At 53.7% G+C, this 18510-nt stretch overlaps 1 protein-coding gene across 2 annotated transcripts in view; it reads left to right on the top strand.

The window, feature by feature from the left end:
- The window catches only part of NOS1 (nitric oxide synthase 1), a 42185-nt gene that overhangs the window by 10750 nt on the left and 12925 nt on the right, over nucleotides 1–18510 (top strand). For both annotated transcript variants that reach the window (XM_086761283.1, XM_086761284.1), the window contains exons 3-18: nucleotides 3981–4118; nucleotides 4586–4731; nucleotides 5083–5245; nucleotides 6489–6580; nucleotides 7125–7266; nucleotides 7450–7589; nucleotides 8016–8190; nucleotides 9103–9204; nucleotides 9880–10074; nucleotides 11195–11280; nucleotides 13617–13761; nucleotides 14178–14282; nucleotides 14672–14730; nucleotides 17023–17139; nucleotides 17383–17557; nucleotides 17952–18090. In XM_086761283.1, coding sequence (XP_086617409.1) covers nucleotides 3981–4118; nucleotides 4586–4731; nucleotides 5083–5245; nucleotides 6489–6580; nucleotides 7125–7266; nucleotides 7450–7589; nucleotides 8016–8190; nucleotides 9103–9204; nucleotides 9880–10074; nucleotides 11195–11280; nucleotides 13617–13761; nucleotides 14178–14282; nucleotides 14672–14730; nucleotides 17023–17139; nucleotides 17383–17557; nucleotides 17952–18090 — 2119 coding nt within the window. The remainder of the gene's footprint in view (nucleotides 1–3980; nucleotides 4119–4585; nucleotides 4732–5082; nucleotides 5246–6488; nucleotides 6581–7124; nucleotides 7267–7449; nucleotides 7590–8015; nucleotides 8191–9102; nucleotides 9205–9879; nucleotides 10075–11194; nucleotides 11281–13616; nucleotides 13762–14177; nucleotides 14283–14671; nucleotides 14731–17022; nucleotides 17140–17382; nucleotides 17558–17951; nucleotides 18091–18510) is intronic.

Here is an 18510-nt window from a genome sequence, read left to right as displayed (position 1 = left end):
ATGCACGTGCGGGGTGGCCGAGACACACCTGACCATGCCAGACTTGCTGCGTGGTTTTAACCAACCGTGGTGGGTGCTCAGATGCAGCTGGGAGCCGTTTCCATCCTCCCCTCGCCTGGCTGCAGCTCAGGATCACGGCCAGGTCTCCCAGCAGCACAGACAACCTTGCAGTGGGTGTCGTCCCACATCGGCACACACAATCGGGTGCATCCAAGAGCTGCCACACACTTTGTTCGGCTGTGCAAGAGCCGTCCCCGGGCAGCCCCGTGTCCGGCTGCGTGGTGAACGCACCGCGGCAGGTACCACCAGCCCATCTCGCCCAAGGACAGGCCACCGCTCCGGTCCCTTTGCCCTGGCTCTGGAAAGATGCTGCCTTTCTGCCTTCTTTGCTAAGCTCCTTGCGTGAATGTGTCTTACGATAAGCACTTTATAACCTTCTGTGTTCAGAGCTTAATTTCTCTCCGCGTTAGGGCTGCCAGAACCACCAGTCTTAAGCTGCTGTTAAACTCTTTAATATTTTTTTTTCACTAGAAGTGCAGCTTTCTTTTTATCCCTCTTATCCCCGGATCGGTACGCCTGCTCTTCTAGAGGCAGTTTGGTTTTTCCCCCCGGTGCTCCCTGCAGCCGTTCCCCTGGGCCGCGTGCGGTCAAGGCAACTGCACTTCTTGCAAGCTACGATAAATACCGTTAACGCAGGGGCACGCCAAGCCTCACGCGAGCTTTTTATACACTGTGTTCCTTACAGCAGGATTTGGCCGATTCACTGGGCCAGGTGAGGAATGCTCACTGAGGCTCATAATAAGGTGCTGAAAGACCCGTTGGGCATCAGTCCCTATCCCTCTTATTTATTTATTTGTTTATTATTTTTTGCCAAATCACGCAGTGTACTTTGCTTGTTTCCCAGGAGCCCAATCCCCTCCGGCCCCAAACCTGAAAGATGCTGTGACTGCACCAGCCCAGGTCCTGCGTGAGCCGTATTTTAGTCTGTACGGATTGATTTGTTAGGAGCTCCAGGGTAACTGGCGGGGTGCACATCCGTGCAGCTAGCAGGGGACGGGAGCAATATCAGCTCCACACTTGTAAGGATGATTTACAGCTTTATAAAAGCTAAAAAACACACATTCAGCTAGCGGGGTTAATGCAGTCTGGAAGGAAATGTCAGCACGCCAGAGCGTCTGTGACCTGGGCTGATGCTGCAGACCTCGTCCTCCCACAGTCGACGCGTTTCAGCAGGGGGATACGTGCCATCGTCGCGAGGATGCCCGAAAACCAGCTGGGATGCAGAAGGAAGGCTGAGGAGCTGTAGAACCCCTTGGGTTTGTGAAAAAGGGAGGTGTTCCCCTTGGGCTCACAAAAAAGGGAGAAGCTCCATGCCGTCCTGGCCCCAGGATGTGCCTGGGGCTGGGCGCGTCTCTCCCCTGCGTCTCTATGAGCTGCAGACAGCTCGCAAGCTGCACGCTGACGATAAGTGCCAACGCGCTCCCGTGTAAAAGACGTTTGCATAATGCCCACGCGCCCCGGCTGCTGCGTTAGTCTCTCCATTTGTCCCGCTCCTGAGTCACTAATATCACATCTGCCTCATTAGAACATGAAAGCATCTCACACGCCCTCCCTGACAGAGCCGGGGTGATGTTTGGCTTCAGCTGTACGGCACATACTCACACACAGAGCTCGTTCCCAGTCTCTTCTGGGTGTTGCTCTCTCTACAGCTGCTCCGTGATATGGTTGCTGGAGTCAGCACCTCTGCTTCTCATAAGTGGTGTCACCTCAGCTGCTCTGGCCCAGCTCGCGTCCCAGGGATTCGGCATGCCTCTGCGCAGCGGCCCTCTTTCAGCAAAGATGCAAACTTTGCCAGTTCCTGCGGGGAAAAGCCAAAAAGGAACGGGGAGCAGCTTTGAGAGAGGTTTAAGGTAGAATATCTGCAGTCAGATATTGAGCAGCCGATGTCCGCCAGCTTGGACCATGAGCTGGCTCGCTCCAGGGATGGGGTCACTGCTACGTCTGGATTCAAAGCAGGCTTTTGGGCCAAACCTGCGCTAGCAAGATGGTTTTTAGCTGCACTGAAGCCCCGTCAGCAAATCAAACCCAACTCAGAATTTGAAAGTGGTGCTGCATGCAGTCATCACTTTCTGCTTGGTGCTCCTAATTTCCGTCTGGCAGGAGGAGGTTCAGGTGAGGGTTGGGTCTGCATTTTTGAGTAGCAGTTTTCAGCTGCATTTGGCCAATCTCATCGAGCTGCTCTAAGCAATCACGCTCAGGAGGAAGGTGGCAAATTATTCCCCCTTGGTCCTAAGGGTGGCACAGGTTGGTTCAGAGAGCACAGGATGCTGTTGATGGTTCAGGAATGGTTTAATTCTCGTGAAAGAGTAGAACAAGCAAGAAAAAAAATGACCAGGAACTGCCAGTGCCATAATTCAGGTCAGGTTCTCTAAAACTGGAAAAACAAAAGAAAATAGTGATTTTCCTGGACTACATTTAGGAGGTTCATTTTATTTCCTACTGGTTTTGAGCTCTATATGAAGTCTTATATTTGTTTTCTGCAGCATGGAGCGAGGAAGCTGAGATCCACTGTGTGGTCATCTGGCTTCAGGGGCTAGGACTTCAACACGCTCCCGGGGAAGATGACAGGGTTTGTGACATGAGGAATGTCACGGAGACCCATGACAGCACAGCTTGAGGGCGCACGGAGAGTGGCTTTCAGAAACTGTGAGGACCAAAGAGGGTCCTACCCAGGGGTCAGGTTGTAAAGCTCTCCCTTCCCCTCCGTCCTCTGGCTCTTGCTCCCAGCATATGCTTTCGGTGTGTGGTATCACACTGCGAGCCTCAGAATTTTTTGAGAGCAAAATCCCTATTTTCCAGGGAAAAAAAGCGTAGAGCATCTGATAAAATCAAGGACTGGGTGAAAAATATGGCGAACGTTGCCACCAGGGCAATGCAGTGTTGTCTGCTCGGCCCAGGCATCGGTCTTGCAGTCGATCAGGCATCCATCTCTCTCTGCTTTGGAAAAGCAGAGCAATCCTCTGGTGAAGCAAAGACACGTTGGATCCAGAGCCTCATCAGTTTTGGCGTCCTTGTGGCCCCTGTTTCTTTCCCTCCTGACTTTGCTCATCAGCAGAAGTGCTTGTTCTGAAACAAGAGCTTCTTCCAGCGTGTGCTGGCTCTTCTTCAGCTGGTCCTTCAGGCCATGTCTATGACACGAGCTGCCAGTGTGACACGAGCCCAGACCACTGAATAAGGATGCTTACGTGAATAAGGGTCACAGCAGAAATACCAGATATTTCTCTGTGAAAACACGTGCAAATAGAAGCACTTGCAGATGGCTCTTCTCCTTACAAGCTCTCTGCCGGCTGAGGCTCTTCCGTTTGTTGATGTGACACTCAAGACGCGCTGGATGAGCACACCCTGACGCAGAGTAGCTGGAGATCCAGAGCTGAGACTGAAGTAATCCAATGATGCGTAATTCAGCAACTTGCATAATTTATCCATCCTTATTCCTATGATCTTCCAGCATGGATATCAAAGGAGAGGTGCCTTTGGCTTGCTCGGAGGAACCGTCGGCTATTAGCTCTATCTCACAGCGCTCGTATTAGTGAGGCAGAGCTTGGCACGTGTAAAACCCAAGCAGGTGATGCTCCTTAAGAAGAAACATCTAATACATCTTAGAGATCTAAGTCTTCCACTGGGAAACATGAACACAACGTTCTCCTAAGTAACTTCTGGCACTGTTTTTTAGCACCTCTTCTACAGGTGTGGCTTTTCTGTAAACAGAGATGACTTCTTGGTTGCATTGAGAGTTGGTTGCTCCGTTGTAGGATCACAAATGCCGCAAATACTTGGATCATATACCTTCCCTTGCTGTAGTGTCACTAGGATTTAAGCACAAACATCCACTGATACAGGATGCTGCATGTCGTTGCGATCTTTTTCCTGTATCTCACTGATGAATTCTAACCTTGTGCCTCATCTTCACTGTTGTCCAGCCACCACCACCCGGGCGGCAGTCCCCAACGAAGAGCACAGTGAATGGAAGTCCTTCCAAATGCCCACGGTTTGTCAAAATCAAGAACTGGGAGACAGGCTCCGTGCTTCACGACACTCTGCACCTCAAGACAGCGATGGTGAGTAGAGTTGATAGGACTGGCCAAAAGTTGTCCGAGCATCAGTGAGTGGATCACAGTGTTTCCAACATGGCTTTACCTGGAAACGCAGAATGAGATGAACTCAGGCCAATCTTCTTGTCGCCGGTGGTGTCTGAATTTCAGACCTCCGGTGCAAGAAGCTGGATGAGAGGGAAGCCCATCCGAGATAAATCAGGAAAAGCATATGACTTTATGCCAAGCTGGGGCAAGAGACTAGTGAGCCCCAATTGTCCATATCAGGTGGGACGAGAGATGACTGCACATGCTTGAGCTGTCCAACACAACGGGACCAATAGGTATGAAAGCAAATAAGCCGGAAATGTCCCTGTTTGTCAAAGATACCACCAACTTCTGTGTAGCGAATTGTTGACTGCCCCCAGCCCAGCTCACGTAACCAAAAGTGCTGCAGTAACCCAAGACACACGTGTCTCCTTCTGTCTCATCAGGCCACCGCGTGCACCGAGCAGATCTGCATGGGCTCAGTCATGACCCCTAGCCAGCACGTCCGCAAGTCAGAAGACACCAGAACAAAAGAGGAGGTGCTCCTCTTGGCTAAGGACTTCATTGACCAGTACTACTCCTCCATAAAGAGGTAAGTATTGGCTGGAGAAGGTCACAGACCCTGGTTGCTGCTTATGCTGAGATGTCACATACGATCTCATCTTTCACACTTGTGAGTCAAAGCAAGGTGGGAGCGTGGTGCTCCACATTCAGCTGCTTCTTCAGGGGAGCTTCATTGCTAGCATTCGTTGTGTGCCTCTGTGCAAATTATTGACCTCTCCCATTTGCACTTGGTCACCTGTTACCTGAAAGCACACACGCACACGTGTGTATGTGCACACATGTGCTAAGAAAGAACTCATGCCCAGGTGGAGAGCAGCAGGATTCCCTGCCCTCCACCCGGGTCGGTGACTGCCGTCTCCTCCATTCCCCACACGTGCAGGTCTGGCTCCAAGGCCCACATGGAAAGGCTGGAGGAAGTGACCAAGGAGATTGAAGCCACTGACACCTACCAGCTGCGGGACACGGAGCTGATCTATGGGGCCAAGCATGCCTGGAGAAATGCAGCTCGCTGCGTGGGCAGGATTCAGTGGTCCAAGCTGCAGGTGAGTATCGGCACAGCTGGAGATGGTTGGCAGGTTGCCTGCCGAAGGAGGCACCAGCATTTTGGAGAGGCAAAATTTGCTCTTCAGATACCCGGGAAAGCACAGCACAAATACAGCTGGGGATGTTCAGCACACAGCTCTCCTTCACAGCTTTGGGGATGCACAGGCTGGGAAGTCAGCAGGAGCTGGAGAAGCATCTGTGGGGTGGGTGGAGCCAAGGTGCCTGTGTCTGAAATATGGCCAGCTGGAAGCTGGCACTCTAGAGAAGCTCTTCCAAAATCAGATGCTGTTCCAATATCTTACACACTGCTTCCAAAACTATTGCTCTACCTGGAGAGAGGCAGCAGGACACGCTCATCCTTGGTGCAGAGATGCTACGGCAGGAGAAGATTTGGCTCGATGCCCTTTTGACTAGCTGGAGGCGTAGGGTAGGATCTGAATTGGTGATCTCCAGTGGAATCCCTTGGTATGGAGATGACGTCTCCCTCTGTAACATGGAGCACAGCTCAAGTGCTGCTGAGCAATTCTTGTGGCTGCTTCACACAGGGTACAGGCACTGCCCGGGGCCAGGAGGCTGGGCCTCCTTCGCTCCCAGCTCAGCGTTCAGCTCTTCTGTGCCACTGTTTCTTTTGGCACATCTGAACTTTGGGAGGAGTTCTTTCTTCAAAAAGTTGTCTTCAAGCCTCCTGTTGACCCTCTTTCTTGGTTTCCCCATCCTTTTGTAGATCCCCCATCCCTGGAAACATTCAAGGCCAGGTTGGACGGGGCTCTGAGCAACCTGATCCAGTTGGAGATGTCCCTGCTCCTTGCAGGGGGGTTGGACTGGATGGGCTTTAAAGGTCCCTTCCCACCCAAACCCTTCTGTGATTCCCCATCCTTTCAGTTGATCTCAGGCCTGGCTGATACCTGTCCTATTTCAGCTTTGAGTCTTGGTCTACAAGAGACAAAAAGCAGAAACCAAAGCTGTTTGTGGATAAGCCAGGAACAGCAGCAGGCTGAGAGCACTGGGTTGAGGAGGTTTTTGCCTGAGCAGCAGATGACTCACCTCTTCAAAGCAGAAGGGGCAGCTGGATTACACATCCACACATTGTAAAGGCAGGGAACACGTAATTATGGGGCTTTAGATACCTAACAAGTCACGGTGGTGTCCAGGGCTTTTCCTGCGCTGTGTTTCTTCTGCTTGGCTCTGCCCTAGGAGCTGGAGCATCCTGTAGCATCACCGCAATTGCTTCTGCTGTTTCAGGTGTTTGATGCCCGGGACTGCACCACAGCCCATGGGATGTTCAATTACATCTGCAACCACATCAAATACGCCACCAACAAAGGCAACCTCAGGTGAGTCACCAGGATTTATATCTGGAGGCTTCTGGATGTGTGACAACCCAGCTCTGGGCCCCGCTGAGGTCATGTCTGTTAGCAGCCGCTGCACACCAGGATGGTCATAGCCAGTACCCATCCTGGGGAGAGTTCAGGGGACCTGATCTCAGGGGAAGGTGTCCTGCTGATCCAAGTATATCTCTTCTTGCTCTCTGTGGGACCTCAAAGGGCAGATTTTCCACTTATTTCCCCTTTCCTATATTCTGCATCAAATGCAGAACACAGACTGCTCTTCAGACCTATCTGAAACCCCATGTCAGCAGCCAGCTTCTCAATTGCTGGAAACACCCCAAATTCCAGAGCTGGAGTGCACCTGGCCATGATTTCTTCTGGTGAAGGAAATGTAATAAATGTCTGGGGCTTGTCCAAGGCACAAGCAGAGGTGGTGCGCACGGTGGTGGCAGGCAGGGTTAGCACCTTTCCCCCACCACACTTCGCCGTTCCTCTGTCCTGTACCCTTGCAACATCCTCGGCATTCACCAGCGCTGCCTCTTCCTTCCAGATCTGCGATTACCATCTTCCCACAGCGGACAGACAGCAAGCACGACTTTCGCATCTGGAACGCCCAGCTCATCCGCTACGCCGGCTACAAGCAGCCCGATGGCACTGTCCTGGGAGACCCCGCAAATGTGGAGCTGACGGAGGTACTGGCTGAAGCCATCCTTCCCAGGCAGCATGGGCATGGGGCTGGTGGGGACGGGCAGAAGCTCTGACAACCCCAGGAGGGTTTATTGCACCCACTGCAGTGTCACAGAGTGACTTCCCATGATGCTTGAAGAGCAGGTGACCTGCTGGGACTTCTAACCCCACCTTTGTTTTGCCTCTAGATCTGCATTCAGCAAGGGTGGAAGGCACCACATGGGCGCTTCGATATCCTGCCTCTGCTCCTCCAAGCCAACGGCAACGATCCAGAGCTGTTCGAAATCCCCCCGGAGCTCGTGCTGGAAGTGCCCATCCGGCATCCCAAGTAAGTTGGAGGAAGCCCCGAAACTGCTTGAGGGGATCAGCAGGACTCAGCTCCTTCGGTTTCACCCAAAGCCATCTCCTGGGCTTGCCCTTTCCTTGCCGTGCCTTGGGGTAAACACAAGACCTTCTTCCAGGTCTTCCCTCCACTCTGACGTAAAGCTAGCAGAGCCTGGAGGTGGAAAGCAAGTTGTGTCCTGGTTGCAGGGCGGGTTTCCCTTTCCTTGAAGTCCCTCAGGACTTACACCACTCTATAACACGCCTGGCATATCACCTTCTCCCCATAAACAGCCCCTGAGAAATAATGCCTCCTGGAACCGCTCTGCTCAGGTGTCCTTCAGCCTGGTGGCAGAGTCACCTCCTCCGTTCCCCTGCCCACGCTGGGCAGGGGAGGTCTAGCTGGCTGCCTAACCCTGTGGTACCCCGGCAGGTTTGAATGGTTTAAGGACCTGGGCCTGAAGTGGTATGGCTTGCCAGCCGTTTCCAACATGCTCCTGGAGATCGGCGGCTTGGAATTTTCTGCCTGCCCCTTCAGCGGCTGGTATATGGGCACAGAGATCGGGGTCCGGGACTACTGTGACAACTCTCGCTACAACATACTGGAGGTAATGCCCCCTCCTCGAGGAGGCCGGGAGCTCCTGGGGAGCAGTGGGTGTGTGAGAAGTTGCTGGGGAGCAGGCACTTTGGGTGGGAGAGCACAGGACATCCAAGTCTCCCTTAGAGAGAGCAGTTACGTTCTCCTGGAGCCACATGGCCAAGGGTGTGATGCGCTGGCAAGTTTTTTGTGTCCTGTGGGGCCAGCTGGTGTCTAACGCAGCAAGCGTGATGCCTACTGAGCTCACCACAGACTTCTCAAAGCATCTTATGGATCAGCAGGCACCTGGTCATGTGCTTGATTGAGGTCAAGGACTAGGACATGGTGAGTCTGAGAGGGTGCTGAGGCACTTCGTGACTCCTCAACGACATGCCTGCTCATGGGGACTCTCCAGCTGGCCCCTCTGGAGCACTCTGCCATGGCTCGGGGACTTTCCATTCTGGACTTTCCTCATCCGTGATAGCATCTGGGGGAAGAACTCCAGGCAGAAGAAAGAGAACAGAGAAAGAACGGAGTCTGGGAGTAGCAGGGGGTCTGGCATGGGAAGGCGTGCAGGGGCCTATTCCTCCCACCACATGGACCACCAGCATCTCCTGCCATCCCACAGACCCACCCATTTCCTCTCCTCCCACAAACAGCAGCTGCTCTTGATGGCCCTTTTCAGCAGCATTTAGTCATCTTCCTGTGCCAGGGGAGGGAGGCCAGACTGGCCTTGCTCCTGCCATGGAGAGGAAAAGGCAGGACCACATCTTCTCAGAGGAAGGCAAAACATCAGCCCTTCATTGCAAATGTGCTGCCCTGCCCTGTGGGTACCTTGTGTCAGCCTGCGTCCCTCCTCTGGGTTCCTCTCACCAAGCTGAGATCTTCAGTCCTTGGTTCCTGGCCATTAAAAGCATTCACCTTGTACCACGTTTTGTTACAGCAAGTGGCCAAGAAAATGAATCTGGATATGAGGAAAACTTCGTCGCTGTGGAAGGACCAGGCGCTGGTGGAGATCAACATTGCTGTGCTGTACAGCTTCCAGGTACCTGAGCAGCAGGACTCTGTTGTGTTTGGGTCAGGCTTGAGGGACACAAGGGTGGAGATACCTGCCTAAGGACAATGGCAGCAGCTGATATACTTAGCTGAAATTGTGCTGTTTCTTCCTAGTTTTGGGCTGTTCCAGGAGCCTGCAGTGAAATTTAATAATCTCTGTGCCCTGGATGTTGCAAAGACATCACTACCAGCATCTGAGCTCTGCCGGTCCAGAGGGACCGCCCTGAGGGGGAAAGATCCAGCCCTTCTGTCCCACCCATGAGGCAAGAATTGGCCCAGGTTCTCCCCCTGCTTGCACTTAAAGGTTGAGTAACAAAACTAGTCCTTGGCAACTCAACTTCAGAGGGTGGGAGTCCTTCCCAGAGCTGGCTCAGAACTGCTCCTTGAGTTGTGCAAGCCATGGAAGAGTTCCCCAAGGGGCATCTACTCAGGAAGGACAAGGGCAGCTTCCCAGCCCTGGAAAATGGCATTGCTCGGTGACCGTGCTCCTTGGGAAGACCAGGGTCAGCAGCCACCCAGTGTCGTCTCCAAAGGTGCAGTCCTGTGAGACTGTGGGAGCGAGGCATATTTGGGTCAAACAGCTGCAAACATGAAATGTTGGCTTTCGCCTCCTGGGGAGTATTAACCCACAGCCATTGGCTCCGCTCTCTCCTCCCTCCAACAGAGTGACAAGGTGACCATTGTGGACCACCACTCAGCCACCGAGTCCTTTATCAAGCACATGGAGAACGAGTACCGATGCCGTGGGGGCTGCCCTGCCGACTGGGTGTGGATTGTCCCGCCAATGTCCGGCAGCATCACCCCGGTTTTCCATCAGGAAATGCTCAACTACCGTCTCACACCCTCCTTTGAGTACCAGGTACCGTCTGCACCTTCCCTTCCGTGCCCAGGGGTATAGCCAAGAGCAGGGTGGGATGGGGAGCTCAGAAGGTGCAGAAAGGAGAGGGACACCATCTAATCCCTTCAACAAGCTGTCCCTCGAGGCAGTGAGTCCCCGAACAAGTATAATTCATTATTCCCCCCAACATGGTGTAATAACTCCCTGGATATTACACCTTTTCCCAGGGCAATGGCTTTTTGTCCCTCCATGGGACCTTGGGACATGCTGAGCCCCCAACTTTTACCTTTGGAAGCAGAATTAAGCAGAGCTCCTCCCTTTGGAAGTGCCTAGTTTTGCACTTCCATGGATAGGTGAGGAAATGACCTGATAGTCACCGCATCCCTCCTCCCTCCCGTCTGCATGTTTGAGTGGATGGCTCCTGCCAGCTTGGGGATCCAACAGTGTGATGGGGGGGCTCCTGCCTGGCCGGCCAAGCGGCGGGCTGAAATGCCGATGCTGGAGTATTTAACACTTCAAACCATGGGAAAAAAAGGGCCCTAAGCAAACACACCCTCATTAGCCAACCGTCTCTGCTCTGGTGGTTTTCACACAATGTGACCTTAAGGAACAATCACAAACCAGGAGCAGTCTGTTCGTTTCTGTAACCGGTCCATCAGGAGCCCTCACTGTTCCTGGCCCTGACTGCAGACAGCCGCCCGCAAGGGCACTGAATTATCTTCTGTGTGCTCGCTCCTCGCTTCAGCTGCCTCCCCTTCCCAAAGGGCCTCTTAGGAAAAAAACCAAACCTGCGGGCTGGGGAGAGGGAAGGATGTGCTTCCATCACCTCTCCCCTCCTGGCATCTGCCTTCTTTTTGCTCTCACGATCTATTAATGCTCATCTCAGATGTGAGAAGGCATTTGGCCAGCAAGGTTTTATTATATCGCAATTTTTTTCGGTGCATACTCCATTGCCCAACTGCCCCAAGAAACCCCTGGGGCTCCAGGGATCAGGGGGAGATCAGGAGATCAAGAGCTGTGAAGAGGTCAGCTACTCCTCACCGTCATGGCTGGAGGGATTCAATGCTGGGTGCTGGGGGTACAGCATTTCTCGAAGCTCTGAGCACTGCCCATCAGCTGCTGCTGCTCCTCTCTCTCCTAGCCGGACCCCTGGAACACCCACATCTGGAAAGGGGTCAACGGGACGCCTACCAAGAAGAGGGCCATTGGCTTTAAGAAGTTAGCCAAGTAAGTACCGGTGGGCTCTGAAAAGCCCTGGAGTGCCCAGGGCTGGTCCTGATTTTGGGCAGCTCCGTTTGCCACACTGTTGGATAGCCCTACCCTATGGATGCGTGCAAACGGATGGATTGTGAGCCTGGATCTCAGGCCACCGAAGGCTTCAGCTGCCAAGAGGGACATTTGGAGAAACAAGCAGCTCTTGGAACACCCCATTAGACCCCCAAAAAATGTGTGACCAGGTGAATACTGGATGTTGCATATAGTCTCTTCTCCCAAACTGGTTCATGCTCCAGTCAGGTGGTCTTCAAAGCAAAACGGAGCTTCTTCCAGACGAAACTCATGTCTGTATTTCTCTTTCTCTCACTGACTCTTTAGCCACTTGAGAAACACTTGTCTCTAGTGTGTGTCTAAACCTCCAAACACCCACTTTGGAGGGAGTGGAGGGATACGAATGAGGAATCTCCCTGCAGATGACCTAAGGTTCGCATTTCACAGCCAGTTGGGCCCTAGTAGTGGGCCACGCAAGTCCTTGTCCCCCCGCCAAAGCTCCCAGTCAGCAGGGGTGTAGGAATGAGGTGTCATTTGGACCCTTTGGCTGATCCTGGCCTGACTGCCTCCCCCGTGGGCTGTTGGCAGAGAGGTTCATGTAGGAGTTGCTGGCTCGGCAGCAGCAGGGCCCTGGACTGAGACCAGGGAGGGCTGGGTCTGCCCCAGTATCTGCGGCCAGGCTGCCAGGTGGCCTTGTGCTGTTGACAGCATCTCCCCATGCTTCAGTTTCCCCGAGTCCCTCCTATCAGTTTGTTCCCACTCTTCAGCTGTCACCTCCTGTAAGTTATTTTCCACGGCGCATCCATAATCATGACCAGCAGCTGATGAATGTGCTCCTTCGGCTGACACCGGTGCCTGGGTCCGGGCTGGTGGAGAGCGCAGGAAGATTAATTGAGCCATTGAGTTGGACGAAACAATGCTTTTATTTGTGTGCACACAATTGATAAATTATTTTATAAAAATGTGAGCGTGGCAGGTAATTTAAAAGAAAAACCCCACCATTGTTCCTGATGTAGGGAGGAGGAATTATTTTTGTAATTCGCCATTAATCCTGCCTGGGTCTGAGCTGATCAGCTGAACAAGGGGTGGATGGAGCCCGGCAGGCCGGAGCGTTGCACTTGGTGCTGGTTGCCGCATGATTTTGATGCCTGTTCAGACAGGCTGGGCTGGTTCTGGCCAAATTGGAGCATTCAAACCTGCAGTTCCTGCCCATCCTGCCCCTTCCCTACTGCAACACACCAGGATAAATCTAGACCGGCATTTCTGGCGGCCCCGTTTAACGGCGCGACGGTCCGTTTAGAAAAGGTGGAGATACTCTGCATAATGTTGATGTTCAAATTCTGTGAATACGAAGGGCCCTAAAATAACAAACTTGCCACGCTGGGCTCGCTGCCCCACCATGCAACCCAAAGCTGGCTCGCGGCAGCCACCCTCGTCCCCATCACTGCTCTCCCACTGTCCCCAGCCCAGCCAGCAGCGCTGGTGTGGACAAGGAGCCAATGTTTCCAGTCCTGCATCACCTTGGCCAGGATTAGAGAGGCCGGTGTCCTCTCAGGACCCCTCTGCCCTGCTGTCAGAGCTGAGCCCGTGGGGAAAATTGGAGCAAACGCACCCGGTCACGACCGCGGCCACAGGAGGCAGCCAGCGAGACGCAGCCCGGCAAACGGTCAGATAAACGTGCGACCTCTCAGCCTCGGGAGGGCTGCTCCTCTGAGCAGAGTGCACGGTGTCGCTGGAGTGCAAATCAAAGGGACCACAGACAAACTTCGTCTGACCTTCCCGCTGTCTCGGGGCAGCGCGTGCGACGTGTGGAGCCCAGGTGCTTCTGCTGGGTTAGGAAATGTCCTGCAGAAAGGCAGCCAGGTAGGATTTAAAGACATGAAAAGATGGAGAAGCCACTGTTCCTCACATAGCTTGGGCTCCAGTTGGACTCCAGCTTTTCCTCTGGGGTTATCTGGTCGCGGCTTTCAGCGACCACTGCCCCTGATTCTTCTTCTGCTTCTCTGTCCCTGTAGAAAGCCCACCTCCACACCTGGTTTAGCATTTTCCTCCTTACACCCATTCGGGTACTTCAGCTCTGTGTTCAGGCTCCCCCACCCAGTCTTCCCCTCTGACAAGTGAAGATGAACACGCTCTTCCGTAACTTCCTTGTTTGGCATACAACAACAAAAAAGCGATGCCACAGGTTTTTTAAGCAGCTGTTCATTTAGTGATAAATAAAATGGTGTGAATGGTCTGGGCTAGAGGCACTGACAAGGAAGAAAGCTCTCTTACCGGGATTTATTCTTGCTCCCTAGGGCTGTGAAGTTCTCAGCCAAGCTGATGGGACAGGCCATGGCCAAGAGGGTCAAAGCAACCATCCTGTACGCCACTGAAACGGGAAAGTCGCAGGTCTATGCAAAAACTCTCTGTGAAATCTTCAAGCACGCTTTCGATGCCAAGGTACTGTACCAGCTCCTGGCCCCTGCAAGATTGTGTGGGCATTTGGGTGGCCCAAGGAAACATGTGGGTGTTGGAAAATACACGGCTCAAGGCATGTGGAGCTTCCCAGCTGCCAAGGGTCTTCAGAACCTCCCAGGATGTGACCTTGTGGGTCTCGATTGAGGCCTTCACATCAATAGCATTTCCAGCTCCTGCTCCTGCAGGCATTGTGGCATGCATTTATCTCCTGCCTCTCAGGTGGTAGCCCCATAGTTGGTCCGTGTCCCTTGAGGCTCACGTTCTCACCCTCCCTGTGTGAAGATCTCTGCCAGGGTGCTGGCATGGAGATGCTGCTCCCATCCCCGGGTGGACTGGGGTCCATCCCAGGAGATTGTCCAGTAGCAGAACCTCTTGCTAACATCTCTGTTGCTTCCCAGGTGATGTCCATGGACGAGTATGACATCGTGCACCTAGAGCATGAAACCATGGTCCTGGTGGTCACAAGCACCTTCGGCAATGGAGACCCACCTGAGAACGGAGAGGTAGGGCACAGCGCAGGGATGGGTGACTACGGCAGGGACACAGGCAGAAGAGAGGTGGTGGGGACCAAGGAAGAGCATTCTCCATTTTGCTCAGCCTGAGCTGGAATGGCCCAAAAGAGGTGCGGGTGCTGTGTGACACCTGGTGCTGAGCCTGCTCTGAAACAGGGATATCTACTTATTCCCTGCTCTGAGACAAGTAACTGCCGCTCAACTCATCCTGTACAACTGACGTCAGGGTCACATAGGAGGTGCCAGCTCCTTGGCTGGGGAGCTGCGACCTCGTCCCACAGCGTTGGAGGCTGCTGGGAACAGCAAGCAGAGAGCAGAGCCGCAGCCCAGGCTTTGGTCACTGGCAAAGCTGACGGCCTTTCTTAATTTCTTCTCTCTAGAAATTTGGCTGCGCATTAATGGAGATGAAGAACCCCAACTCCAACCTGGAGGAGAGGAAGTAAGAGCATCCCAATCCCTCCTTCCCACTCCCCGCAAGCAGGCAGCCCCACAGCCGAGACAGCCTGCTTCCCTGCTTTCCTCCTCTATGAAAAAAAACCCAAATAAAAGCAGGAATTCCCCCAAAATCATCAAATCTAGGAGCTGGGGCTGTCCAGGAGACACCACGATAGTAAGACTTGGAGGTAGATGGGCATCCCCTGCTGTGTGGATGTAGGTGGGAGAGGGCTTGAGGACCAGATTTAACTTCTTGCATCACGTGTAACTATTTATAAGGAAAAGAAGAGCCATTATAAATTCTGGCTGTGGTGTTTTGGAACAGTGAGTCTGGGAACTGGTACCTCGGGTCTGGGGTTTCAGAAAACCCCCCACTGGTGAAAGATGAGCCTTGAGCATCTCTGCGCACGTCCCAGAGGCTGGGAAGTGAGGGCAGCCGGCAAAGTGATAATCATTTGGGGCTTACTCTTATTTTAGCTATTAAGCACAATATATTTCGCTGAACTGGGATGCCGCTCTGCTCTGGAGCCTCTCCTGAGCTAACACAGCGATGCTCACAACCGGCAAAGGGCTGCTCCTTAATTAAGGCAGAATTAGCAGCGGCCAGTGATGCGGTGAGATTTAACCGCCTGGACTTCCAGCTTGAGCAGCACCGGTGGGGCTGCAGAGCGGTGACAAACACTGCCAAGCAGGGCAGGGACCAGTTCGTACCTCCTCACTGCTGGTGACCCAGCAGCCCCAAAGTGGTCACCTTGCTCTGCAGCCAAGTCATCTGATGGATCCTTGCCAGGGCTTGCGAGCTAAAATCCTGTTACGTTTCCAACGGCCTTATGCCTTGACGGGGAGAGCTGACAAAACGGGTTGTAGGCTGCCCTGGAGGTGTCCAGACAGAGAACAGGCACTTCACACGTGGTTCTCACCCCAAGGATCTTCAGTCTTTGGGGCTGGGTTGACGCAATGTTGGGTTGGGTGCAGAGATGCCACCCAAGGCAAGCCAGGCAAGGAGGACAAAAGCATCTGAGCTCGGTGCTGATTGTTCCAGTCACCCCGGAATGTAATTTAAGGGACTGGCAGGAGTTTCTAAGAGCCAGGACAGCCTGTGGCTTGGTTACCCGACAGCAAAAGTGGCCAGAGTGCTGGAAACGGTGACCCGCAAGGACAGATCAAAAGGGTGAGAGCTGTTTTATCTGAAGAAGAGGAGACAGAAATGTCGCGCGGTAGCAGACTTCACATACGGAAAAGGTGACTGCAGAGGCGGGGGGAATAAATTACTCCCTGTGATCCCCCCCAGACAGGCCAAGAGGTCGTGGCTTGGATGGTAGGAAGAGATGCTGCTGTTAAGCATGGAAAAAAAGCTTTTGCAATGAGAAAAGGCCTCCTGCTCAGTTCAGCAAAAGCTGCTGGTGCCCCGACCTCGGGCCCAGCACCGCAGTGGGGAATTTTGGCTTCACGCCCATCTAAACCAGTGGGCTGTGCTGCCCTGTCTTCACCACGTAGCCCCGGGTGAGGACGTGGCCCAGTGACAGCGGAGAAAGGACAGGTTCCGTCCCAATGGAGCGACGCAGAAGAGCAGGAGAGGTCTGGGCAGAAAGGAGGAGGCTCTGGAGCAGAGGTGGAGCACGGGGCTCTACAGCCCCAGCAGTGATTTTGCTCGGGGGTTGTCTCCTCCGCGTGGTGTGCCGGGTGCAGAAGGTCTGCTGTGACTCATCCACACCCTACCGCTGCGTTGCTCTGGCAGTATATTTAGAAACTCTTGTGTAGAGCAATTTTTGAAGATGGTTCAATTCAGAAATACTTCTGCTGTTGTCAGATTTTTTTTCTCCCCTCCCCTTCCCCCTCCTCATCCCCTCTGCTCTCACTCCTTCTTTTTTTTTTTTTTTTTACTTCCTATGAATGAAAAAAACCTTTCAGAATATCTGTTCAGGCATATACCCGACCTTGTGTGCCGCCAGGGAAGGATGGGTAAAGCCAAAGGTCCTACCAGCTCTGCACCACTGGGGACAACGTGTTGGCCAACACTTGGGTCAACCCACTGGGAGGTGACTGGAGGATCCCATGGAGCAGACCAGGTCCAATGTATGGGCTGCTGTGTCTTACCCCGCCACCCAGGAGGGAGGACATTTCTCTGCTCTAGCCACTGATCACAGGACCTGCTCACGAAACATTGGGCCCTGAGCTTCATCCTGCTCTGGCTTGGTCTCCTCCACCATCCGGTCCCCTCTGACCGTGCATCCCTGTGGGAACCACACTCATGTTTGTCCCCACTGTTAATTCTCAACATGGTTGCCATTCACAGGAGCTACAAGGTCCGTTTCAACAGCGTCTCCTCTTACTCGGATGCACGGAAGTCCTCGAGCGACGGCCCTGACTCCAGGGACAACTTTGAAAGCACAGGGCCCCTGGCTAACGTCAGGTAAACAGGATGGGGCGGGGGGCAGCCATTTCTGGCTGCAGACGGGACAGAGCAGGAGCTGGTGCTGCACAGAGACCCTTTCTCCTCTTTTTTTCTTTTTTTTTTTCTAAAATGTGATGTATTTTTGCAAAATGCAGATCCCTCTATGCTCCCTCACACTGGTGTTGGCCGTGGTGGTGCGGGAGGGGGAGATGTCGATGTCCCTCCTGGCTTGGTAGCTGCAGCTGTGCCACCTCTCCGCAGGTTCTCCGTGTTTGGGCTGGGCTCGCGTGCTTACCCCCACTTCTGCGCCTTTGCCCGGGCGGTGGACACCCTCTTGGAGGAGCTGGGTGGAGAGAGGATCCTCCGTATGGGAGAAGGGGACGAGCTCTGTGGCCAGGAGGAGTCCTTCAGGACCTGGGCCAAGAAGGTCTTCAAGGTAACCCGATTCCCTTGCGCTCCAGGGGGAGAAGGACGCAGGGATAGAGCAACGCCACTGGTTAGAGCTGGGATTGAAAACCCAGCCTCTCCTTCCCTACACTGGGACACTTGTCCATCACCCTGGCCCCACAATAAAGAGGTTCTCCATATTTTGGTGGAGCTGACCCTCTGGTTTTTGCTGACTGCCAGAGGATGAGCACTATGGTGAATTCCTGCATTATCCCAGATTCCTGGGGGAGAAGGGCACCACAAGACATGGCCATGGACACTGGTAGAGCCCTACACAGCTGGGGCCACCTCCTCCATGTGTTGGCTGAGGTGGGGTGGGAAAAGGGGGGTCGGAGAGCCCAGGGGCAGGGAGGAGATGCCTGAGAGCCCGGTGCGTGCTGCAGGCAGCGTGTGACGTGTTCTGCGTGGGGGATGACGTCAACATCGAGAAAGCAAACAACTCCCTCATCAGCAACGACCGGAGCTGGAAGAGGAGCAAGTTTCGCCTGACCTACGTGGCGGAAGCCCCAGAGCTCACGCAAGGTACAAAGATGGGGTCGCCCCAAAGGGGCCTGGGTGTGGAGCTGGTGGAGAAGACGACATAGTGGGCTCATCAAGTGGGTGTAAAGGGGCCAAATCTTCTCACTGCGTTAAATTCCCAGCATTCCAGTCTTGCCTTCCCTCTCCATCACATGCCCAAGGAGCAGCCTGTGATGGTCTTGGGCCCCTCTGGCCCATCCCTGTTTGTATCTGTCACAGAGATGTCGGGATGTGATCTGATCTCCCTCCTCCTGATCCCATTTTTTTGAAGCGAAGAGCTGGAAACCCGGGAGCTGTCCAAGCTCGCTCTGTCCAAATGCCGCTCCGCTGAGCCTTACGGTGCAACGGCAGGGCCAGCCCACCGACACCTGGCCCCTCAGCACGGCTCCTGCAGCTGATGATCTGCCGTGCCGCCTGAGCTCT

Source organism: Chlamydotis macqueenii, chromosome 17 (genome assembly GCF_036417535.1).
Source record: "Chlamydotis macqueenii isolate bChlMac1 chromosome 17, bChlMac1.mat, whole genome shotgun sequence".
Lineage (NCBI taxonomy): Eukaryota > Metazoa > Chordata > Aves > Otidiformes > Otididae > Chlamydotis > Chlamydotis macqueenii.
Note: the sequence above shows the minus strand (reverse complement) of the source record. Positions and strands in the feature narration are given on the sequence as shown.